At 41.5% G+C, this 25888-nt stretch overlaps 2 protein-coding genes across 3 annotated transcripts in view; both read right to left on the bottom strand.

The window, feature by feature from the left end:
* Window positions 1-4864: 4864 nt before the first annotated feature.
* Window positions 4865-9245, bottom strand: GNRH1 (gonadotropin releasing hormone 1). Its single transcript, XM_008066849.1, has 3 exons — window positions 9093-9245; window positions 7169-7264; window positions 4865-4903 (listed from the first exon to the last, which is right to left on the bottom strand). Exons 1-3 carry the CDS (start codon window positions 9243-9245, stop codon window positions 4865-4867), a joined length of 288 nt encoding a protein of 95 aa, XP_008065040.1.
* A 7095-nt stretch (window positions 9246-16340) lies between these two features.
* The window catches only part of KCTD9 (potassium channel tetramerization domain containing 9), a 19583-nt gene continuing 10035 nt past the window's right edge, over window positions 16341-25888 (bottom strand). For both annotated transcript variants that reach the window (XM_008066847.2, XM_021717004.1), the window contains 6 exons: window positions 23392-23459; window positions 23209-23304; window positions 22337-22486; window positions 19576-19681; window positions 18493-18626; window positions 16341-16563 (listed from right to left, as the gene is read on the bottom strand). In XM_008066847.2, coding sequence (XP_008065038.1) covers window positions 16447-16563; window positions 18493-18626; window positions 19576-19681; window positions 22337-22486; window positions 23209-23304; window positions 23392-23459 — 671 coding nt within the window. In that variant the 3' untranslated portion in view covers window positions 16341-16446. The remainder of the gene's footprint in view (window positions 16564-18492; window positions 18627-19575; window positions 19682-22336; window positions 22487-23208; window positions 23305-23391; window positions 23460-25888) is intronic.

The raw sequence follows: 25888 nt of genomic DNA, 5'->3' as shown, positions 1-25888 counted from the left end.
CTCCAGTTCATTTCTTTACATGTCCTGTTAGTTTAAACCTGTCCTGACATCTTCTTTGCCTGGAATTAATAAAAACTGCCAACCGGGCGAGCTTGGTGGTTCAGCCTGTAATCCCAGCGCTTTGGGAGGCTGAGGCAAGAGGATTGCCTGAGCCCACAGGTTCAAGACCAGCCCGGGCAATTTGGCGAGCCCTTATCTCTACAATAAATCAAAAAATTAGCTGGGCATGGTAGCATGCACTTGTAGTTCTGGCTGCTTGGAAGGCTGAGGCAGAAGGATTGCCAGAGCCCAGTGGGTCAACGCTGGGGTGGCCGTGAGTGTGCCACTGCACTCCAGCCTGGGCGACAGAGTGAGACTCCAATTCCAAAAAAACTGCTAATCATTTGGTTCTTTTCACACTTCCATCCATCCTTTTGACATCTCAGCTGACAGTTTTCCGTTAGAAATTTATAATGTGCATGTGTTCTATTCATTTTTCTTTTGTTGAGAGACGGGATCTTGCTATATTGCCCACATCAAAGTGCAGTGGCATGGTTACAGCTCACCACAGCCTCAACTTCCGGGGCTCAGGCAGTCCTCCTGTATCAGCTTCCTGAATAGCTGGGACTACAGGAGCACACTATTATGCCTGGCTAATTTTTTTTTTTTTTTTTTTTTAGAGATAGGGTCTTGCTATGTTGCCCAGGCTGGTCTCAAACTCCTGGGCTCAAGAGAGCCTCCTGTCTCAGCCTCTCAAAGTACTGGGATACAGGGATGAGCCATTGCACCTGGTCATGGGTTTGGCTTCACGACATTCCCCATGGATAATTAGGCACAGTAAAGAAAGAAAGGCTGGGCGTGGTGGCTTAACTTCGGTATTACCTGGGAAGAGGCCGCACCCCAGACCATATCAGAATTTCTGAGGATGTGGAGTAGGAACCCAGGCATCTGTATTTCTTTTTCTCACTCTTTTCGCCCAGGCTGGAGTGCAGCAGCACGCTCACAGCCACTGCAGCCTCCACCTGCTGGGCTTAGGTGATCCTTCCGCCTCAGCCTTCCAAGTAGCTGGAACTACAGACACACGCCGTCGCATCTGGCTAGTTTTTGAGTGTGTGTGATTTATTGTAGAGACAAGGTGTCACCAAGTTGCCCAGGGTGGTCTCGAACCCGTGGGCTCAGGCAATCCTCTTGCCTTGGCCTCCCAAAGTGCTGGGATTATAGGCTGAGCCACCACGCCCGGCCTGTCTTTCTTTTAAATCCCCACCATGTTATTCCAGTGTTAGGCCCATGTTGAGAAACCACTACCTTAGAGGAAATACAACTTTAGAAAATTGGTATTTGAGGTGTGTTTTGTAAAATTCCTGCTGGTGATGGGTCAAGTTGGAGACAGGGAAGTGGCAGCCACCCTTCAATTTAGAGTAACTAAATTTACTATTTATTTAGAGACGGAGACGAAGAGTTCAAGACCAGCCAACGCAACATAGAGTAACCTTCTACCAAAAAAAAAAATGCCTGGGCAGCGAGACCTCATCTCTACAATAAATCAAAAAATCAGCCGGGCGTGGTAGCGCATGCCTATAATTCCGGCTACTTAGAAGGCTGAGGCGGAAGGATCGCCGGAGCCCAGCAGGTCAAGGCTGCGGTGGCCGGGAACGGCCACTGCACTCCAGTCTGGGCGACAGAGTGAGACTCTGACTCAAAAAAAAATAGCTGGGTACAGTGGCACACACCTGCAATCCCAACTACTCTGGAGGCTGAGGTGGAAGAATCACTTGAGCCCAGGAGTTTGAGGCTGCAGTGAGCTATGATCACATGACTGCCCTCCAGTCTGGGTGACAGCAAGACCCTGTCTCTAAAAAATAATAATTTAATCAAAAATAAAACTGGACAGAGCAAGACCCTGTCTCAAAATTTTTTTAAAAAATAATAAATAGAAGCAGTAATGTTCCAGTGTCTACATGCACCAGAATCACCAGGATGCTTGTTTAAAAATCCCCAGTAGGGACCAGACACCATGACTCACACCTATAATCCCAGCACTTTGGGAAGCCGAGACAGGAGGATTGTATGAGGCTAGGAGTTCGAGAAAAATCCCCAGTGTTGGTGAATCTTTTGGAATCCCCATGGAGAAATATTATTTTACAATGTCTTCCACTGTCAAGATCTAAGTGCTGTTGTCTCATGCATTCATTCTTGGCTTTTTTCCAGTCTCTAAGATATTGCAACTTCTAAAACTTTCACTGAAATGATAATTTTCTAGCCTTTTTTTTTTCTATTTGATCATTTAAAGCTATATACCTTCAAGAACACCTTTCATTAAATGTATCATTTGATGTGTTTCCCCACCCTTTATTTTAAAAGGATGGAGCCCCCTTTTTTCTGAAGCGACATTGATGTGTTAGAGTTCTTCAGACTCAGGAACATGTGAGTGATTTTAATAAAGGAATCATTTTCTTTTGTTGTTGTTATTTTTGTTTTTGAGTTGGCATATCACGCTGTCACCCAGACTGAAGTGCATTGGCACGTTCCCGGCCACCGCAGCCTCAATTCTCTGGGCCCCGATGATTCTTCCGCCTCAGCCTTCCTAGTAACCAGAACTACAGGCGTGCGCTACTGCGCCCGGCTAATTTTTTATTTATTGCAGAGACGAGGTCTCGCCAAGTTGCCTGGGTGGGTCTCGAACCCATGGGCCCAGGCAATCTACTCACCTCAGCCTCCCAAAGTGCTGGGATTGCAGACTGAGCCACCGAGCCCAGTCTCATTTTCTTTTTTTAAAGATGAGGTTTCATTCTGTCACTGAAGCTGGCGTGCTATGACACAATCACAGCTCACAGCAGGCTGCAACTCCAGGGCTCAACTGATCCTCCCACTTCAGCCTCCCGAGTAGCTGGGACCATGCCTGGCTAATTATTTTTAGAGACCAGGTCTTGCTGTGTTGCCTGGGCTCAAGCAATCCTCCTGCCTCAGCCTCCAGAATAGAGTAGCTGGAATTACAGGCGCCATGCTTGACTCCAGAGGGGTCATTTTCACTCTCTCCTTCCTCTTGGTCATTGGGGCCATTTGAGACTCGAGGGTACCCAACATGCTCACATAGGCTGTAAAACATCACCTGAGGTGGGAGGATTGCTTGAGGCCAAGAGTTCAAGACCAGTTTGGGCACATAATGAGACCCTGTTTCTAAAAACTTTTAACGTCAGCATCAGGCAGCCGGATGAGCATCTTTTTATTCTATTCAGGGAGGCCCACAGTTAGCTCCAAAGAAATTGTCCCAAAGACAAACTTTGGCAAAGGAAACCTGATGCTTTTAGCAGGATGCTTACACCAAGTGGCTCTGTTGCCTTTTGTAATGTGTTAGCAAATGTAAAGATTGTAAATTATACTGTTTTCTTTTCTTTTTTTTTTTTTTTGGAGTTGGAGTTGGAGTTGGAGTCTCATTCTGTTGCCCAGGCTGGAGTGCAGTGGCACACTCACGGCCACCCCAGCTTTGGCCCGCGGGGCTCAGGCAATCCTTCTGCCTCAGCCTTCGGGCTGAGCTACCAAGTCCAGCCTTGTTTTCATTTTTAAAAAAATAGTTCCAGCGGTGGCTCAAGTCTGTAATCCCAGCACTTTGGGAGGCCAAGGTGATGAGATTGCCTAAGCCCACGGGTTTGAGAACAGCCCGGGCAACTTGGCGAGACCTCATCTCTACAATAAATCCAGAAAAATTAGCCAGGCTTGGTGACACATGCCTGTAGTTCTGGTTACTTGGAATGCTGAGATGGAAGGATCACTTGAGCCCAGCAGATTGAGGCTGTGGTGGCCATGAACGTGCCACTGCTTTCCAGCCTGGGCAACAGAGTGAGACTCCAAAACACACACACACACACACACACACACACACACACACACACACACACACACACACACACACAAAGTTCCTGAGGGGCAAGTGGATGCCTCTCAGCCTACTTTTATGTGTTCACTAATGAAATAATGCAGTTCTGCTTTTGTTTCATAAAACAGGTTGGATCACGTCACTGCTTAATTTTAGTGGGAGTGAAGGTCTTTGGTTCGGTTCTAGAGATTATTCAAGTGGAAATATCTGTGTAATCTAACTCTGTGGAGTAGCAGCAAATATTTGCTTTAAAAAAGAACAGTTTTTCCCACATGGGATGTTTCAGACCACCCCTGTTCAAATTTCTTAGCACAGATCTCCTACTTTTTTTTTTTTTTTTTTGAGGTGAAAAGGAAGGAGGGGGTGGGGTTTCATCTGTCCGATTTAAGAGGGAAAAGTCCATGTCCATTTGTTGCAGACATGGGGCAAACTGTCTGAAATTTGGGTTTTTCAAATGGTCTCATAGCCACTAGAAAGTTATGAGGCTACACAAGAATATTCCCATCCCAGTGCCTGAGAACTCATGGAGAAGTGGTCACAGGTAAGGCTAAGTTGTGTCATGAGCCCCAGTGTCCAACTGACGAAATAACCCACCTTCCAAATCCCTTTCCACTGGTTGCCCATCATAGGGCAGAACGGGGCAGTGAACGTGGAACCAGCAGACTGGAACTGTAGCTGAATTGATTTTTGGGGGGTTGGGCCAATATGGGCTGTTCTTCTTGGGGTGCAGGGGAGCCAGGTTTAGCCAACAGTAGACACTCAACTCATCCCCCTTCCCATCCGCTGCCTGCACTCACACATGGAGGGCTCCCTCTGGCAGGCTTACAAAGTCCCTTCCCCAGGGTTCTGGGAAACTTCAGTGTTCCGACATTCACAGCACAGCACTTTATTATGACATGTGCACAGCTGGGCACAAGAGCTTCCGAATTCAGTTTACAGGCATTCAGTGGGTCACAAATTTCAGCGTCAGAATTACACTTAAGTGTTGTCAATCCGTCTGGTCCAATGGATTTAAATCTTCTGCCCAGTTTCCTCTTCAATCAGACTTTCCTGAAAAATATATGAGCAACGAATAGATCAAAGTTGGTGCTGAACTTCATTGCATTTTGGACATTTTAATTCTTAAAATATCAGTTCAGAAGGAATAGGTTCATTTATTCTTGTGCTGTAATGCCAGGGAGATATGACTGTGTCTTTTTTTTTTTTTTTTTTTTTTTGAGTCAGAGTCTCACTCTGTCCCCCAGGCTGGAAGGCAGTGACACACTCACAGCCACTGCAACCTTGACCCGCAGGGCTCAGGTGATCCTTCCGCCTCAGCCTTCCAAGGAGCTGGAACTTTAGGTGAGCGCCACCACACCTGGCTAATTTTTCTTAATTTATTGTAGAGAGGAGGTCTTGCCAAGTTGCCCAGGCTGTCTTGAACCCCTGGGCTCAGGCAATTCTCTCTCCTTGGCCTCCCTAAGTGTTAGGATTGCAGGCGTGAGCCACCGCACCCAGCCTCGATTGTGTCTTTTTAAGCTGCTTAATAAACATAAAATCTACATCAAACATTTAAGGATAAGATGTGAGGAAGAAAATGTGGAAAAGGTCTGATCAATCCATTTGCTTCTAAACCAGACTTTGCTTCAATTTCTTAACAATGTCACATTTGGCAAATTCCGCTGCTTGTTATTATTTTTATCATGCAGTAAGCAAGATAAAGAAAAAGATTAAGCCAGGTGTGGTGGCACATGCCTGGAGCCCCAGCTACTTGGGAGGCTGAGCCCAGGCGTTCGAGGCTCCAGTGAGCTATGATCACCCCACTGCACTCCATCTTGGGTGGCAGAGCAAGACTCTGTCTCTAAAAAAAATAGAAATAAAGAAAGAACTGAATTATAGCAATGAGAAGAAATTTGTTTTGTCTGTCATCCCAAAGGCAGAGTCTATGATTTCCATATTTCCCAGGGTTCTGGAAAACCATGTCATACCAAGTACAATTGCAGAATCAATTGGAGGGGTGTGGATTAGCCTGGAAAAGGGTAGTTGAGGAGGTTTGATGATTCTACTTTAAGAACTGAAATATAAAGGGCAGGCACAGTGACTCACATCTATAATCCCAGTACTTTGGGGAGCCGAGGCAGTAGGTTCACTTGAGCTTAGGAGTTCGAGACCAGCCTGGACAATATAGTGAGACCCCCCTCAACCAAAAAAATTTTAAAAGTTAGCCAGGTTTAGCCGGGCTTGATGGCTCAGTCTGTAATCCCGTGCTTTGGGAGGCTGAGGTGAGTGGATTGCCTGAGCCCACGGGTTCAAGACCCGCCTGGGCAACTTGGCGAGACCTCATCTCTACAATAAATCAAAAAATCAGCCAGGCGTGGTAACACATGCCTGTAGTTCTGGTTACTCAGAAGGCTGAGGCGGAAGGATCACCGGAGCCCAGCAGGTCGAGGATGCAGTGGTGGGGAGTGGCCACTGCACTCCAGTCTGGGCGGCAGAGTGACACTCCAACTCAATAAATAAATAAATAAATAAAAATTTAAAAAGAATAAAAAAAAATAAAAAATTAGCCAGGTCTGGTTGTGCACTCTTACTGTTCCAACTACTCAGAAGGCTGAGATAGGAGGATTGCTTGTGAGCTATGAGAGTGTCACTGGATACAGTGAGCTATGAGAGTGTCACTGGACTCCGGTCTGGGCAACAGAACGAGACCTTGTCTCTCAAAAAATTAAAAAAACTGAAATATAGCAATGGGAAGAAATCTGTTTTATTGGTCATACCAAACGCTAGAGCCAGGATTAGCAGATAAAGTTTACACGGAGATTTAAATTGGTTTTCAGAAAACACAAAAGCTTCAACCACTAGTGCCGTCTAACCACTGAAAGGAGGGTGTCATGAAATAGTGAGCACCAGCTGGGCTCGGTGGCTCAGCCTGTAATCCGCGCCTTTGGGAGGCTGGGGTGAGTGGATTGCCTGAGCCCGCGGGTTCGAGACCCGCCTGGGCAGCGAGACCTCATCTCTACAATAAACCAAAAAATCAGTCGGGCGTGGTAGCGCATGCCTGTAATTCCGGCTACTCGGAAGGCTGAGGTGGAAGGATTGCCAGAGCTCAGCAGGTCGAGGCTGCAGTGGCCAGGAGCGGCCACTGCACTCCAGTCTGGGCGACAGAGTGAGACTCAAACTCAAAAAAAAAAAAAAAAAAAGAAAGAAATAGTGAGCACCCCACCGCAGGAGCTACCCCAGTCATCAGGAAGCCCTGCAGCGGCTGGGAGGTAGCTAGGGTGATCCCCGAGGGCTTTTTCACCTCTAGGATTCCATGTGAAGATCACTTGAACTCACCAGAGCTCCTTTCAGGTCCCTGAGAGGCGACCGTCGCTGGTGGACGGTGCAGTCGAAGCGCTGGACTTCTGCCGGTTGGCCGACCTCTTTGTCTATCTGAAGAAAAAGAATGCAATTCTTGGTGAGGGAGCCAAAGAAATGGAAAAAAAATGGAATTTTCATCTCCATCAAAAATTGTCGGTGGAGACAGAGGCCAAGAAGGCCATGGGACTGAAGGGGGTACTGGGGACTGAGAAAGCTGCAGGACTGGGTGGGGACTTGAAGGTCACCGATCAGCCGCCAGGCATTTCCCCATGAACAGCGTGGAGGTCTGGAGGTGGTGGAGACAGGGAGACTTTCTCCTTGGAGAGGATTTGAGAGGGACGTGCTTTGAGTCTTGTGAGGAAATGGCACACACACACAAAAACAAGTCATAGTTGTGAATAGAGTTGGTTTTAATTTTCTAGTTTATACTGAATATGTCATCGTTTTTGTTTGCGTGTTTGTTTTTGAGCCATGGTCCCACTCTGTCGCCCAGGCTGGTTTGCGGTGGCATGGCCTGCAACCTCGAACTCCTGGGCTCAAGCAACCCTCCCGCGTAAGTCTCCTGAGTAGCTGAGATTACAGGCATGCACAACCATGTCTGGCTAATTTTTATTTATTTTTTTGGTGGAGATGGGGTCTCGCTATGCTGCTCAGGCTGGTCTCAAACTCCTGGACTCAAGCAGTATTCCTGCCTCGGCCTCCCTAAGTGCTACAATTACCGGCGTGAGCCACCGCATTCAGCTTTAAATATGTCATAGTTAACTGAGACTTACTTCACATATAATCTGTGGAGAAGAGACTTTAGATTCTGGGGCTTCTTAGTTTAATACTAAGTTATCGTTGCTATTTCTCCCAAAAGAGGTATTTCTTTCCAATGAAAATTAAATGGTTTTAAGTTTCTCTAGTTAAATTTCCTCACATGACCCTGTGGGGTCACATTTTATAAAGAATTTTAAAAAACACACAAGTGCCCCATGTTAGTGCTGGAGCTAATATTATAATCTAATCTACATGAAATGAAATAAATCCAGTGTGTTTTCCACTGTGGTATTTTGTGGTCTTGAGTTTGCTAACTCCTATATTCTGGCAGTCTCCTACCTCTTTGCTTAAATTCCCCTGTCAGTGAAAAGAAATTATAGGGCACACATCCTTGATAAGAACGCTTATTTATAAAGTATTAAAATGTAGTACTGATCCAATGTCATAAATATTTTTAAAAGATGAAATTAAAAAAATAGGCAGAAGTTCTAAGATGTTCTTTCCAAATCCTAAAGATTCATCTCCCCGAGATCTTGGCTGTATGCCATTGTTTCTTATTTCTTTGGCAATTCCGTACACTCAGAGGACGAAATATTATCTCACACATGTTGCTGCTATCTTTGCTTGGAATTTGTCTTGCTCTTTGTTTCTTTAGTTCCTGACTGGATTGAAAGAACATCTTAGAACCTCTGCTTTTTTTCTTTCTTATTGCAAGTATCTTCTCTGACCTGGAGTAACTAGGCGACTGCATAGAGCAGTGCTATTGAGGCTCATAGCAAATGTTTAACAGAGTTAAAGTGAATTTAAAAAGCTACATCTGGCCCAGTGCAGTGGCTCACTCCTGTAATCCCAGCACTTTGGGAGGCCGAGGTGGGAGGTTTGCTTGAGCCAGGAGTCTGAGACCAGCCTAGCAAACTTTGCAAGATCCTGTCTTTACAGGAAAAAAACAAACAAACAAAATAGGCATGGCAGCACACATCTGTAACCCAGCTGCTTGGGAGACTGAGGCAGAGTTTGAGGCTGCAGTGAACTCTGATCGTGCCACTGCATTCCAGCCTGGACTACAGAGTGAGACTCTGACTCAAGAAAAGAAAAAAAAAAAAAAAGGCTATGTCTTATTTTAAAGCTGAGAGAAACTCACCTCTTGGAAAGAATCAATCACATTTTCAGCATTTCTCTTGCCTCCCGGGCGCAATCCATAGGACCAATGCTGGCTGGAACAGCTCTCCACACATAGAGTCAGCAGAACGAGTCCAGCTAGAAATTTTGGAATCACCTCCATTCTAAGGAACATGTGTGCACAATCAAAATAGACCCAGAATGAACCACTTTAGTGAAGAGTTCAGATAAAGGCCTCTTTAGTGAAGTCCGCAGGGTCATAGACCCTTCAGAAGATGGAAATTAGAGCCATATAATTTTCACACAGACTCTGCAACACAGAGATACCTGCTTGCTGACCTTGAGTTTCTCAGTCCCTGGGGACAAGATTAGTACTGTAAACTCATGCTTAGAACTTCTTAGGACTGAAGTAGTCTGTTTTTACGTTTACTGTATGTTTGGATCTCCAAACCCCATGACGCATTCCTTACCAAGTTCACCTTCATACCTTACCATTTCCCCCATGGCAGATTGGTTTTTAGCTCCATCGTTCATGAGTTAAAGAGCACTGGGCCATCCGCTCTGTAAAGTACCTCCTGCTAGGAATCTCTGGCGGATATAAAGTGGCTTGACATTCAATGGCTACCCCGTGGTACTAATGACACTTTGCTGACTCTCTGTCCTATGGTCTTCCAAGCATTTTACCGCTGGCTGCACCATCTGGGGGAGGGAGGGGACTCAACACTGACTGCCCAAAGCAGAGAGTCCCAGACCAATGACTCCCTAGCCAATGGGGCCTCTATTTTTAATCTAAAGAAATGGATCAGGCTGGGCGCAGGGGTTCAAGCCTGTAATCCCAGCACTTTGGGAGGCCGAGGCCAGTGGATTGCCTGAGCCCGCGGGTTTGAGAACAGTCTGGACAACTTGGTGAGACCTTGTCTCTACAATTAAAAAAAAAAAAAAAAAATTAGCCGGGCATAGTATTGCAAGCCTGTAGTTCCAGCTACTTGGAAGGCTGAGGCGGGAGGATTGCCGGAGCCCAGCAGGTCGAGGCTGCGGTGGCCGGGAGCGTGCCACTGCACTCCAGCCTGGGCAACGGAGTGAGACTCCAACTGAAAAAAAAAAAGAAAAAGAAATGGATCTCCAAGTTGATTTTCATTTGATAAGGAAGAAGCTAAAGACAGAATCAAATACTGGCCGATTCCCCAAAGGCTAGATCTTGTGGCTGGCTGGTGGTGACAAGGACAGGAAAGGACAAGGTTTCTTTAGGCTTAGCCCTTGGGGCGATAAATGCCCTGTAGACATACAATCCAGACAAGAAGAATTCAGTGCTAGAGATACAAAGCATTTCACCTGTTCAGAGGCAGAGCCAAAAGGGTCCCAAACTTCCTCCGAAGTATGCCGAGTACTGTGACTTTTCCATTTTCCTAGCTTCCTTTTTATATGAAACTTTTCCAGAACGTTGAAATATTTCCTGCTGGTAAATTATACTGCACATGGGCTACGCTTTTTTTTTTTTTTTAAGTAATAATTTTTTAATCCTTACTTAAAGCCCTTTAATGGTGTATGTAATTGGAGCACCCGCTGGTGTGTCTGTTAAATTTACTTAAGTCCAGCCATTAAAACCTCAGCTAAAACGTCTATTAGCTGAAGCCACAATTCAAAGAGATTAAAACCTAGCTAGGTTGGATTCCCTTGAGGAAACTGGAAGATCTATCAAAAGTTCAAGGTAAGTGGATGTCTTAGATGAACTGATGTTGAATGCACACATGACTTTCACAAAGGAGGCTGTGGAATACATAGGGAAGTTGAGTCAGGATGTCTGAGAGCATCTTGGCTCTTAGATTCCTCATTTGTAAAAGAAGAGATTTGGACAAGATGATCACAGGGTTGCTTGCAATTAAAAAAATCTGATTTAGCCGGGCTCGGTGGCTCAGCCTGTCATCCCGCACCTTTGGGAGGCTGAGGTGAGTGGATGGCCTGAGCCCGCGGGTTCGAGACCCGCCTGGACAACTTGGCGAGACCTCATCTCTACAATAAATCAAAAAAATTAGCCGGGCGTGGTAGCGCGCACCTGTAGTTCCAGCTACTCGGAAGACTGAGGCGGAAGGATCGTCGGAGCCCAGCAGGTCGAGGCTGCGGTGGCCGGGAGCGGCCACTGCACTCCAGTCTGGGCGACCGAGTGAGACTCCAACTCAAAAAAAAAAAAAAAAAAATCTGATGTATAACATTAGTTATTGGCACCATTAGTAATTAGTTAATGTCAAGTCCACATAGAATCCTAACGCAGATATTGTGAGTTTGAAAATTCTCATTTCCTGTTCACCAGGTTTTCTCCTTATGGTGAAAGCTGTCCAAAGCATCACAAAAGCAAAAATAAATATTGTAGTAAGAATACAATATAGGCTGGACGTGGTGACTCAAGCCTATAATCCCAGCACTTTGGAGGCTGAGGCGAGTGGATTGCCTGAGACCACAGGTTCGAGACCAGCCTGGGCAACCTGGTGAATAAGTATGCAAATCACCGTGTCAAGGGTAATGGGAGCACAAAGACAAGAAATTACAGTTACAGGGTGTGTGAATAAGACCACTCATCGTTACAGCAGGTACTATTATCCAAATTTTATAGAGCTTCCTCCCAGAGATGTGACCTTGGACATATTGTTTATATAGCACAAGCATATAAAAATAAGAGAGTACCATTACTCTTTATTACATTTATTTGAATACATGATTATTCTCTCTAATTTATCCTTAGGCTGTAACCCATAATAGTCAATAGCTCTGTTTGTTTGTTTAGTTTTTGAGTTGGGGTCTAACTCTGTCGCCCAAGCTGGAGTGCAGTGGCACACTCACGGCCACCCCAGTGTTGACCGGGCTCCGGTGATCCTTCTGCCTCAGCCATCCAAGTAGCTGCAACTACAGGTACGTGCTACCACGCCTGGCTACTTTTTAAATTTTTATTGTAGAGACGAGGTCTCATCAAATTGTATGGGCTCAGGCAATCCACTCACCTTGGTCTCCCAAAGTGCTGGGATTACAGGCTGAGCCACTGAGCCCGGCCAGTCATGTTATTTATAATACCGTCCTGGAATTTAGTCAGTATTCAGTAAGTATAGGTTTGAATGAATGAATGAATTAATGGATGGCTGAAGAGACGGGAACACACTTTTACCCAGATTGGGTCTAATGCTTTCTCTGTTTCTGCATCAGCGATATGCTCTACCTGACACCGAATTAAACCTTCATTTACAATTGTCTGTGAGGCCCGTTACATTAGCTAAGCTGCAAGATGGCTAAGAAATAACTGGTATTTGTTCATTTAAGAGCTGGGATTGGTGATAAGAGCTGGGATTGGTGATATACCCTCAGGAAGGATGCTGAACCAATCAGTCATTGCCCAGTATCCTCTGGAATAATTATATTTGCAGGGATTTTCGAGAAAAGAGGAATAGCATTTCGCCAAATAAATTCCCTTGCACTGCCCAGCCATCTCTGCCGAGGCTGTCCAATCCTCATGATAAAACTTTAAAGCATCATTGCAAGTAGAGGGGGATTTTAAGATAAAGCTTAAGCACTCGACTTTATTTCATTTAAATCGTTTATTTCATTTAGACACTTTTGAGTCAAACAAGTGTTATTCCAGCATCAGTGGAATTTCAGCTCACTAGAATATGTATGTAGATAAGGGAGAGGCTACTTTTCAACAAGAGTTCATTGCCTGAAGTTAGTTTAAATTGTCCAATTGATTTCCTGTTTACTGAAAGAGATGTGCTTCTCAGTGTTGCTTAAGCAGAAAATGTGGTCTTTGGTTGGGACTAATGCAACGGGAGTCAAGACTTATGACTTCTATTGTCAGATGAATCCTTATCTCTGGGAAGGCCTCCCTGGATTTCTTGCACATTATTTCTATCCGTTGGTATCAAATTTTTGAAAAACGCTGTGAAACTTGTAAGATGAACACCAGCAACATGGTCTATGAATTTGTCCACTATGTCCTGTAAGTCTGCATTAATATTGTCCTAGGTCACATAGCTCTCAAGGGCAAAAGTCAAATTTGTTTAGTCTCACTTTCTACAGCACCACATAGGAAAATCAAAGCACGATGCAAAGTTTGATGTTAAATGACAGGCTTTGAGCCCTTTCATGATTCCATGGTTAGGTCGGTTTACCAAGAAATTAGATTTAATAAATTGGGTTTCAATCATTGGATATTATAGTTGTTGCTATTTGAAAGAATGGTTTAGAGGAAAAACTGCTTCACTGTCAACATCAAAACACCTCCAAATCATTACGATGATGGCTTTGTGATCTTGCTGAACGATGGATAAAAAAACACATTCCCCCTAATGCAGAACCTCGGCAGGAAGTGTTGGCGGCGAACTCCTGCTGACATCGCTGATCACATCGCTAATTGCATTGGAAAAGGGCTTCAGGGAATTAGTCCTTGATAAGGCGCTTTATGTGAAATCATGTAACCACTTTTCTTGGTATTAGTGAACATTTTAATTTTAAAGATACTACTTCCTTGGGATTTAATTCTGGAGTTTTCATATATTAAGGATGACTTGAAGTTGACATGGATACATTTACAGTATAGCCATCAGATTGATAAAATGAACTGGAGAAAATAGCCCAACATTTTCATTAGAACGATGAATTTACATTTCCTACTAAAATCCCCTCAAGACTATAGTTGTAAGAACTAGACTACACTACATTAGATATGTACTGCTTTAGATAATCAAGAGCCAAATTTTATCAACATACATAATCTAGCTAATGTAGATTTAAAGCCTTTTTCTAGTCATCTCCCAACAACTGAATTTTTACCTATGTGTACAGAAACATTTGTTTCATCACTAGAGTTAACGGACATTTTCCTATTTTGAAACTTTCCTCCCTCCTCAAGATTCTCCCTCCCAGATGTCAGGTGAAAAATGTTTTTTTGGGGGGAATAGTATCTGACCTAATAAAGCTAACTGGTAATATTCACCAGTTACAAAGCAACACAACAAATCACACAAATTACTGGGAAGGCAGTCTTCTGTTCAGAATCAGATTCGTGTTGTTAGCATGGTGGATTTTAAAAAGAGGATTATAAAATAGTCTTGTTTAAAGAAATGAATTTACTTTAATGGTACATTCAGATACGAATTGAATCCATGACAATTGTCACATGGTGTTTCCCTCGCTACCCAAAACCTCAGGGCTGGCTATCAACACACAGTGAAGAAATGTATTTCAAAAGCAAGAGAAGACACTCCTTTTCAACACTTTATGTCGTTTATTAATGCGGTACACATTAGATCTAAAACCTGCAGTTTCTAAGCAAACTGTGTACAGATCTTCCAGATCCTTCTGCAGTTTTAGGTTATGTCTACAGAGGTACCTTAAGTGAATGAATAACACATTCTATCATTATTGAAAATATAGTACAGAGTGAAATGATTTAAATATAATTTAGGCACGTATTGATTATGAAAATAGATATCTCTCAATACAATACTTCTCTGTCTTGGTAAAAATAATAAAGCAAAGAAAATAATTCATTTTTGAAGTCGCTTTCCTGCACGGGTAAAGGTCCGCTCTCCACCTACCACATGTACGTGCCCTTTACTGTTGAGGAAAGCTTTGCATATGTAGATATAGAAGAAGAAGCTACAGAAATACTGAAGATATGTCGTTCTCCCAAAGGAGACAAAAGTGGTATCGAATGATTCATTGCCTCAAGTTGACGAGTCTGTAGAATTCAGAACCCATTTGGACACAGCTTATATCCCTGCTCATGGGGTAGACATAAGGACATCAGGTTACCGGTCAGGAGGTACAGCCCCATCTCTGCTACTGCAGAGATCATGATTCGAGAAAACTGGGCTAACATTTGTTAAAAAACAAACAAGCAAACAAACAATAGAAGTAAAAGAACCACAGGTGCTGACTAATTAATTGGTATTACATCTTGGACCAGCCAAATGCCCTTATTTCTATTTATTATTATTTTTCTGGTAGCTATAATGTCAGTTTAAAATTCCTCATTCCCTTTTGTAGGGCTCTAGCTGCAATTATATTATGTTACCTTTTAAAGGGCCCTTGGCCATATTCATTCACATTTTACAGTTTTGGCTGCAGTAGATTTGAATTTAATACCTATTTCTAAGCTGGCCCTATTTAAACTATTTGGCATTTTAATTAAGTGAATATTAATGATGCACCTTGGTTTTCTGGTTCTGAAGTGTCTTCCTATGCTTGTGTTGATTGTACATGAGAAAACTAGGCTAGTAGTGTAAATATGTAGAATCGCCTGGTCTGGTGTTGAGTGGAACTTCTTAGAATACAACTCTGAGAAATGTTCATTTAAATGCTGCATTTAAATGCTGCAGGTAGCCGGGCTCAGTGGCTCAGCCTGTAATCCCGCGCCTTGGGAGGCTGAGGTGAGTGGACTGCCTGAGCCTGCGGGTTCGAGACCTGCCTGGGCAACTTGGTGAGACCTCATCTCTACGATAAGTCAAAAAAAAAACTAGCTGGATGTGGTAGCGCGTGCCTGTAGTTCCAGCTCCTTGAAAGGCTGAGGCGGAAGGATCGCCGGAGCCCAGCAGGTCGAGGCTGCGGTGGCCGGGAGCGGCCACTGCACTCCATCCTGGGCGACAGAGTGAGACTCCAACTCAAAAATAAAAAATAAAAAATGCTGCAGGTAAGTCTTACTCCATCTGGAGAGTTCCACCAACGGTGATGTACAATGATCTCTTTCTTTTCCACTCTGTCTCAATCAGTAGGAACTGAATATTTCTTTAACTACTACTTTGTTCTAAAAAAAGTAAACATTATAAAAATGAACCTGAAAAGAGAGTCTTAGGAGTCTGATCTCACCATATTCCTACAGTGTGACAGGTATTTAAAGAGGGGAGGCATCACTAAAGCTATTTATAAACCTGAACACCCTTTTCAAAGTTTTCATAAAGTTTAACAATTTAAATATCCATACTGCATCTAAGCATTCAATAAATATAATTGCATATGTTGTGCTTTTCATAAATTAAAATCCTCAAATGCATCTCAAACCAAGATGGTATTTCCACATCATGCCTATTTAAAAGCAAATATAATAGATACTATTCCTGGTCATAAAACCAGGCAAATCCCCCTACCCCATTCCAAAGGCAGCAATACAATCTAGTTTCCCTACATCTAGTAAATGAGTGCATCTCTGCTAAAATCAGAATGTGGAAAAAAAGTCAGTTTCTTCCCTTATGCACTGCTGAGAACAAGCAGAATTCTCTGTTGTTTTGATATTCCCTTACAGTGTTATTTCTTCTAGACAACTGAGTGGGTGGAGAAAGAAAAGTGATAAAGAAAACACGTTCATCTTGCACATCTTCCTCCAGCCCCCAACATTCTCATCTGACACTTTGGGACATGTGGAGAGGTGTCAGCATCTCTTCAAATATAGCTCCCTTCACGTTGGACCCCCTCAGGTTGGCTTCTTGAAGATCACACCCAGACAGATCGCAATTCTGTAAGACAAAAACAGCATTCATGGGACTCATGTGAGGGTCTAAGGCCTTACCTGTTTCCTCTCAAAAGGATTTCTGGGGCATAGTAAGAAAATTTCCTGTACAGAAACAATAATGAATTTACATTTCCTACTAAAATTTCCTCAGTCTACAAATGAGTTTTATTCTGAGAGCACATTTGTAAGTCCAGTTTGTTTATTTATTTATTTTTAAAGTGAGAAAGCAGGATTTATTGAGAGGACAGAAAAGCTCCCACAGTGGGAGCGAACCCGAAGAGGTTGCCCTTGTAAGTCCAATTTGTTACAAGTCCAACAAAGTCAGCCTGGGTATCCAACTAACACAATCAGCTGTATTGTACTGTCTGTATTTAACAGGCTATCCTGACACCTGGTGAGAAAAATAATACATTAAAGACCACAGGTGTTCATTGTTAAAGTTCATAACCTGAAGGTTCGTATGTAGAAGACTTACTGTATAATAAAACTCAGTAAACTTCCAGAAAACTTTTGACTATATACCCTAAGGTCAGATTTTCTTCTATCTGTATTTGCTATCTCTAGTTGATATTCATGCTGACCACCACAAGTATGTCGAAACAAAGGGTAAGAGGAAATCTGTCCCTTCTGTTTGTGTATTTCAGAATTAGGCATTTAAAATCCAGAATGGGTTCCAATGTAACAAATATGATCTAAACAATTTTATCACAATCCAAGAAGAACATCAAAAGGCACAAGATGAAAGAAGATTATTTTTTTTAAATCTGAAGCTTTACTTAATAATTAAATTGTGTAACAAAATTTGTCATTCCCCGTCTTAACATTTTTATACTATCTGCCTTAGACCAGTGCTTCATGCCTTAAAGTCTAAGGGGGTCTGCTACTTTGCAGTTGCGAGTTACCAAAAGATCAAGGTAAACCACTTTTTTAAAGAAAACAACAGCATATGAAATTTTGACACATTGTTCTCTATAATCCAATCTATGCCAGTTTTTCTTTTAGTTTTGAAAATTTTAGTATTATGCACACAGAAGAAGTTATTAAATGGGATTTTTTTTTTTTTTTTTGCCTTTGTGAAGACATGACACATATGAGGTGGGACCCAAAGAAATCCAGAATTATCTTTTGGAGGGCTGGCCCCTTGTATTACTTACTTCCCCTGCTAGGTAAGTATTCTAGGAACCCACAGATTTTTTTGTATAGAGCTACTGTTCACTATGACAGCTACCAGCCACATGCGGCTATTTAAGTTAAATTTAGAAATCAATTTTTCACTTGCACTAGCCACATCTCAAGTGCCCAACAGCTATATGTAGCTACTGTACTAAACAGCACAGATATAGAACATGTCCCTCATTGAAGAAAGGCTAGTAGTGCTGGTATAGACCTATCAACAACTATTGGGCCAATTAGCTAAATCTGAAAGTCAAAAAGACAGAACACAATTCTTATGAAAAAGATGACTGGACAAAATTAAAATCTCAAGCTGAGATTCAAAAAAAAAAAAAAGGAAACCTGAGCCTGATTTCAAACCTGGATAGGATATCATTTAAATTTCTCAAGTAGTTCAAGAAATAACCTGGCCCTTTAATTTTGTTTGGGATTAAAGTTTATGAAAAACACAATACATTAGATTAAGAAAGCATCTATTAAATGTATCTACTTGAGAAAGACCCTACAAAAGGAGAGAAATGAAATCAACTTAGACTGAAAATCAGATGGGTCTTCCAATCTGGTACTGGCATCGATGACTTTATGCAACTGAGTCTGGCTCTGGAATTTCAGATATGTGTAAACATTTTGCAAATGAAATGAGAACTGGCATGTTACCTGGAGGTTTTACCAGCCAACTCCTTTATGATTTCAATAAATTTGCATGAGGTGCTTAGTGATTCTAGATTAACAAGAACTCTTTCAACGTTGGTAAACTCACCTCTAGGTCAGTTCCTGCCAGAGTGGCTCCTCTGAGGTTACAGTTTTTCAACTTTGCATTTTTTAAAGTAGCAACTCTCAGGTTAATTCCTGTCATTTGACTTCCTTCCATATCCACACCTTTCAGATTAGCACCTACAGTGAACATATTTTGGGAGTAGTTAAAACTTAAATCTCAGTCTCTCAACCAAGATATATACACAAATAGTACAATGTTAGCAATCTGTTTGCTTATTCTATAAGTCAAGAATGTTTTCATCAATACTTTTGAGGGGAGAAATTAAAATCTGTTTTACGCTTACCAGCACTTTTATAATATGCCCCTCTAAGTTTATGACAAAGGAGTTAAATACTATCTCTGAAATATACATGTAAGCAAAGTGGCTAGTGCAGATACCACAAGACAATAATGAATTTTTTTCCCAAATCAAGGTCTTACTCTTGTCGCCTGGGCTGGAGTGTAGTGGCACAATCATGGTTCACTGCAGCCTCGACCTCCTGGGCTTAGGCGATCCTCCTGCCTCAGCCTCCCAAGTAACTGGCACTATACGTGAATGCCACCATGCCCAGCTAATTTTTGTATTTTTGTAGAGACAAGGTCTCACTATGGTGCCAAAGCTGGTCTCATACTCCTGGGCTCAGGTATTCCTCCCGCCTTAGCCTCCCAAAGTACCAGGATTACAGGCATGAATCACTGTGCCCAGTCAACAACAATGAATTAATAAGCAATATATTACACCTAAAAATGAGCCCCAAATTTTTCTGTCTTTCTGCAAACTGGAATTCTTCCTTTTGGTCAGTATGAGAATATCCTGTACTATTTGAAAGTTTAAGATGTTTATATTTAATTCTTCAACTAAAATCTCTGTAAATATTTAAGTTTATTACTTATGAGTTCTCGATTTTGATTAGCATATGACCGAGAACAGAGACATCTTATGTCTTTGCAAATTCTCCAAATATGATGCCAGAAGTCACCTATCCCCTACAGCTAGCCTGTTTATCCTTAACAATTATTTTGATGGGCTTTTTCCTTTACAGAATGCTTTCACCATAGAACAGGTATTTACAGACAGGATCTCACCTTCCAAATTGGCTTTAAGACCAGAAGGATCCTCAAAATTACACAGTTTCAGGGATGCGCCTTCCGCATTAGAACAGAGCATCTTGACTCCCTGGAGATTTGCACACTGCCAATAAAGAGGAAAGTCCTGACTCTACAGTTCATAATTTCATTCAAGTGAGCTCACACAGTAAAAGAAAAACAGAAAGAGGGAGAAAAAGCTCAACTTAACACACATGCAATCAATTATTTTCTGTTTACAATAAAAACTTTTGTAATTAAACCCAATAAGAACGGAAAAGGTTTTAAAGAAATACAGATGCCAAATTAACAGCAGCATGCTCATTTCACATGAAACATAATGGTTTAGACAGTCCTGGGCATGACAATATGAAATTGAAATGTATGGCTATAGCTGGGCCCGGTGGCTCAAGCCTGTAATCCCAGCACTTTGGGAGGCCAACGTGAGGGGACTGCTTGAGCCCACGGGTTCAAGAACAGTCTGCACAACTTGGAGAGACCTCATCTCTACAATAAACAAAAAAATTAGTTGGGCTTGGTAGTGCATGCCTGTAGTTCGTGCTGCTTGGAAGGCTCAGGCGGAAGGATCGCCTGAGCCCAGCAGGTTGACGCTGGGGTGGCCGTGAGTGTGCCTGGGAAACAGAGTGAGACTCCAACTCAAAAAAAAAAGAAAAAGAAAAAGAAAAAGAAATGTATGGGTACAGAAGGCACAAACGTGTTAGCGGTATGAATTTTCTCTTCTTTATTATTGTAGGAATCAATAAGTGAAATTCTGTATGTTCCAAGATGCTGTTATACCTTCATGTCAGAGGTCAGAAAACTAATGCCAGCAATAAGGGCATCATTTAGCTACAAACAAACTAACAAGATACTTGTCCAGTCTTTCTGCATCAATCATTGCTATATAACATTATCAACCCTGAGCACCCAAATCACAACACATAATGGAGACCACAGAGTAAAAGGGTGGAAAATATATGTTAAGAGCTTTAAATCATGCTCATTCATCTCCAAAGGTTTTTTAACAAAAATCTTTTTTTTCCCTTAATACAAACTAAGCTGCCTCTCAACATTCCACTATTTAAAGACTAGATCTTTTAAGGTTTTTTTTTTTTAATGCTGTTAGTTTTTTGAAGGTTTTGCTACTTACTTGACCCTTTATCATAAGACAGCATAAGGAGAGTGAAAGTAAGTAAAATGTATGTTGGCAGATTTTGTTACAAGCACTAAGGGCTTGTGAAAAAATAAGCTGCAACTAAGAAGTAAAGCCAAAATTATAATAATTCGATAAATAAATAATTAAAGACCGAAAGCAAGATACTATATTAGGTGCTGTCAGTTCAAGACATATGAATATGGTCCTTGGGAGTAAGGAATTTAAAGTTGTTCAAAGTTAATAGATTTCATGTTGTTCTGCATATGGCCTCTAACCCGCCATTAACATAGATACTTTTTAATGTAAATACATACACATACATATATACATGTACACAGGTACACATACACATAAGGAAACATATATGAAGGGGGACCCAAAAAAGACCCAGAATTTATTTATTCTTGCATGTTTAAACTTCAGTAACCTTTTAAGTACTCTGATACACCTATTGAGACACTTTTTCCACTGCTCAAAACAGTTTTAGAACTCGTCAATTTGATGCCTTTTAGTGCTCCTGCTGTTTTTTGTGTCACCTCTTCCATATCAGCAAAACATTTCCCTGTGAAGACTTTTTTAATCCAGGGAAGGAAAAAAAGTCACATCATGCTGCTTTTGGTCAAAAACTACAGAACACTCAGTGTGGCGTGTGCAGGTATGTTATGATGGAAGAACCCATCACCTGTTTGCCACAACTCTGGATATTTCGTGATGCAACCTTCTAAAAACTTCCAGATAAAAACTCTGGTTGAGCCGGGCTCGGTGGCTCAGCCTGTAATCCCGCGCCTTGGGAGGCTGAGGTGAGTGGATTGCCTGAGCTTGCGGGTTCGAGACCCGCCTAGGCAACTTGGCGAGACCTCATCTCCACAATAAATAAAAAAACATTAGCCGGGCGTGGTAGCGTGCGCCTGTAGTTCCAGCTACTTGGAAGGCTGAGGCGGAAGGATCGCCGGAGCCCAGCGGGTCGAGGCTGCGGTAGCCGGGAGCAGCCACTGCACTCCAGTCTGGGCGACAGAGTGAGACTCCAACACACACACACACACACAAACTTTGGCTGATCATCTGATCCAGAGGAAAAAAACCTACTATAAGGGGCCCACCCTCCAAAAGATAATTCTGTTTTTTTGGGGTCCCCCCATATATGTAGAGGGACAAAGCCATTGAGATGCTCATTTCCACAGAATGACACATGCCAAGCTTATTTCAAAACATCTCTGCCAAATACTTCTTGAGCAGTAACATTTTCCCATTCTGGAAACAAGAGTGAATAGCTTTCAAAGTTTCTTTCAGTTTTACCCTTATAAGTCACTGAGAATAAACGTCCAGATAAAGTACACTATATTGAGGAGATCAGGCTCTAATTTCAAGATTTAAATTCTTATGAGGCGCCAATCCTTTCAGGTCTATATTTAATAAAGAATCACAAAGTTGTAAAACTAACACATTTCACTTTTAAATCCTCCAGTTTTATTTATTAACATAATAAATTATGTTTTAGTAAAATCTCCAGTAAAAGATAGTTATCATTTCTGTCTCAAAGGCTCTTTGAGATGGCTGAATAGACTAAAAATTTAATTATCTCTTGTAACCAAAAATGATACTTACATCAAGCACTGATCCAGAGAGATCAGCTCGTTCAAGATTTGCACAGCAAAGATTTGCATGTGCAAGATTGCAGCGGCTTAAATTGGCCATTTTAAAGTTAATGTATCGAAGGTCCAAACGAGAAAGATCAGCACCACTGAAGTTCAAACCCTGAAATAAAAAAGCACAAACTGTCACATTAACTAAATCATTTGCTTATATGAAATTGAATTACTGTAATTTAGAAGCAATGGGCAAGGCTTTTTTTTTTTTTTTTTTTAAAGCAATGGGCTTCAGTCATTTGTAGTTTATTACAAAACATGGCCAAATGGAACTTAGATACATAAAATAAGTGTCCTTAATGGGCTCCTCAAAAAAAAGAAACTCTACTGATCCATACATTAGAATATAGCCTGGCTATACTGCATTTATGAGCAGAAGTTTCTAAACAGAAATTCCTATTAGTCATATACCTGCTAACAAGTACTATTTTAGCCAAACTTAATTATACTGCAATTTTTTTAATACAATGATTCAAGCCAGTTTTATTAAGAAAAAATTAACATTATGGTTTTTAAAATTTGTAATGCTATAATACACAAAAGTAAAAGTAACTGTCACCAATGTCAACTTTTAAAAAACTGCGGTGATTTCCATACATTACTTACAAACTGCTACATGAGGCCTAATTAGATAATAAAAAAGGCTGTTGCATCTCTCTTCAGTTAAGCATTCAGAAACAAATTGACGCTAAGACCCATAATTAAATGATATCGTGCATAAAAAAGGAAAATAAAGCAGAAAGCTTCCCTCAAAACAAAAAAAACCCCAAATATTAAACTTTATTCACAGATCTGCTGATACAAATAGCTCATGTAAAAATCTCAAATTACCTGGCATCGCAATTCTGACTTAGTTGGTGTTGCGAGTAAAAATCGCACGAATTCTTTCCGGGATATTGGTGAATGATCCTCTGGTGGTTGAGAATTCTTGCAAAAGAGATCAAGAAATTAGTGGGCATTTTTGGACACAGCTACAATAAATGTTAACACTGGCTGATGTAAAAAGAGCTTTACCTTTATTGCAACTTCCAGGTGTTCAATCAATGAATCAATACCAAAAAATCTGGCTTCTTCTAGCACACCTATCAGAAAAAAAAATCTGACTTTTACAGAAAGCTATTCATTTTGATATTTAAATAATTCTTTATACTAAATTCTCACAATGGAACTGAAATTCAATAAATAGCTGATCAGATGACACATAGGAAAAGTCAGGTTTAAAACTCACATACACAAAATATCTAAAAATATTTACAAAACAAAGGTTTTTTTCCCTAAATTGTTTATATTCTGAAAAAGAAAAACAGAAAACTAATGAATTAGAATGAAAGCCTCCCCAAATATTTCAGGTGAAGAATATCCCAATTACACTGATTTGATCTTCACAAATTGTATGAATGTATTACATTATCACATGTATACTGAAAATATGTACATTATGTATCAATTTTAAAAAATTAAACTTTAAAAACATGAAATCCTTCCACGTTTTAAAATTATTTTTGATAATTAAATAGAGCAGTTAAGAAATTTTAGTACCACATATTCCTAAAACAACTGATGTAGTGATTTCATTGTGAATTCAATAAAACATAATTAATAATTAGTTCATTTGATCTTTGTTTATTGTGAGATGGGTCTTTCAAAGTTGCCCAGGCTGGTCTTGAACTGCTGGGCTCAAGCTTTCCTAAGTAGCTGGAATGATAGGCTCACAACACCATGTACAGCTTAGTTCACTTAATCTTAACATTTAATTGACTTTCCTAATGTAGTTGATCTGAGTAGGTTTGCCACAAATATCTTGTACATACTGAATTAGAAAATGATAGAAATGAATTAAAGTTTGAGTTGGCGTTTCAACAAAAGTCAACAGTATAATTCAGAAATCTTTCTTATAGGAGAATAAAGCTTATAACATATTTCTAAATGATAAAAGGGAATCACCTATCATTTACTTTTTAAAACCCGGTTAAAAAAAAAAAATCTGTATATCCTTTAGGTGACTCGATATGTTTACTTTCTCACACCTGTTAATATACATCACCAGACTGCATGGGAGTAAATTTGCAATCCGTTATCTTTTGGGGGGGGCGGGGTTGGAGTCTCTCTGTTGCCCAGGCTGGAGTGCAGCTGCATGACCACAAGCCACAGCAGCCTAACCTGCTGGGCTCAGGCGATCCTTCCGACTTAGCCTTCCAGGTAGCAGAACTACAGGTGTGCGCTACCACACTCAGCTAATTTTTGGATTTACTGTAGAAACAAGGTCTCGCCAAATTGCCCAGGCTGGTCTCAAACTCTGGGGCTCAGGCAATCCTTTCGCCTCTACCTCTCAAAGTGCTGAGATTACAGGCGTGAACCACCATGCAGTCGGGATTATCTTTCATTACTTGGCAAGAAACTACTAAACAAAAGTGAGAGACATAATCTCTCCCGTCGAAGAGTTCCAAGCTAATAAGGGCACACAGATATAGATACAGATATAGATATAGATAGATTATAACTATAGATATAAACAGATAAGCACAAGACATTATTTGGGAAGAAGAATATGGTCTTTTCTGTGAAAACCAAATGCCACCTTCAATAAACCAACTGCAACCCAAAGGTTGCCCGATGGACAGCATGCTACTCAGGTCCACTCTGGCCTGCACTTTCCAGACCATATCAGAACGTCTTAATCTCTGGATTGTTCCCCAAGGGACAGCCATACTATGACATCATTCCCTGGTAGAGATCCATCATAAAAGATGTTCTAGTGAGGCTTGCTCTCAATTTGCCAGGATCTTCAGAGTGTATCAGTCTCTTAAGGAATATGGTAGGCTGCTTTTCAAATTCTATGTTTAGAATTAAACCTTTAATTCTTCCCCAAAACCTTATCAATATAAAAACATAAATAGAGACAGTAGAGGAACAGAAGAAATACTTAGTGTATTTTCTTTTTTTGTTTTTTTTGAGTTGGAGTCTCACTCTGTGCAGTGGCACACACGCTCATGGCCACCCCAGTGTCAACTTGCTGGACTCCGGAAGTCCTTCCACCTCAGCCTTCCAAGTAGCTGGAACCGCAGGCGCACGCTACCACACCCGGCTAATTTTTTGATTTATCGTAGAGATGAGGTCTCACCAAGATGCTCAGGCTGTTCTTGAACCCGTGGGCTCAGGCAATCCTCTCACTTCGGCCTCTCAAAGTGCTGGGATTACAGGCTTGAGGCACCGCACTCGGCCTGGTGTATTTTCTATTAGCACCAGTAAGATCTGGATTTGAATCCTAGCTCTGCCACCCACCAACTTTTTGGAGTTACAGAAATGACTTTAGATTATTTTAAAGCATATAATTACTTGGGGCAACCTGTAGGCAATGTAAAGCATTTGGATGGAAACAGTACTAACCCAAAGCAATGCTTTATAAAATAAATCCAAGCCGGGCTCGGTGGCTCAGCCTGTAATCCTACGACTTTGGGAGGCTGAGGTGAGTGGATTGCCTGAGCCTGCAGGTTTGAGACCTGCCTGGGCA

The sequence above is a fragment of the Carlito syrichta genome, unplaced genomic scaffold (assembly GCF_000164805.1).
Source record: "Carlito syrichta isolate Samal-C Ts95f unplaced genomic scaffold, Tarsius_syrichta-2.0.1 Scaffold309144, whole genome shotgun sequence".
Taxonomy (NCBI): domain Eukaryota; kingdom Metazoa; phylum Chordata; class Mammalia; order Primates; family Tarsiidae; genus Carlito; species Carlito syrichta.
Note: the sequence above shows the minus strand (reverse complement) of the source record. Positions and strands in the feature narration are given on the sequence as shown.

Coding starts and splice junctions, on each gene's coding strand:
- GNRH1 (XM_008066849.1), bottom strand. CDS start 9,245: ATGTTCCTTAGAATGGAGGTGATTCCAAAATTTCTAGCTGGACTCGTT. Junction 7,265..9,092: donor TGATTGATTCTTTCCAAGAG/GTGAGTTTCTCT, acceptor CTTTTTCTTCAG/ATAGACAAAGAGGTCGGCCA. Junction 4,904..7,168: donor GGGACCTGAAAGGAGCTCTG/GTGAGTTCAAGT, acceptor TATATTTTTCAG/GAAAGTCTGATTGAAGAGGA.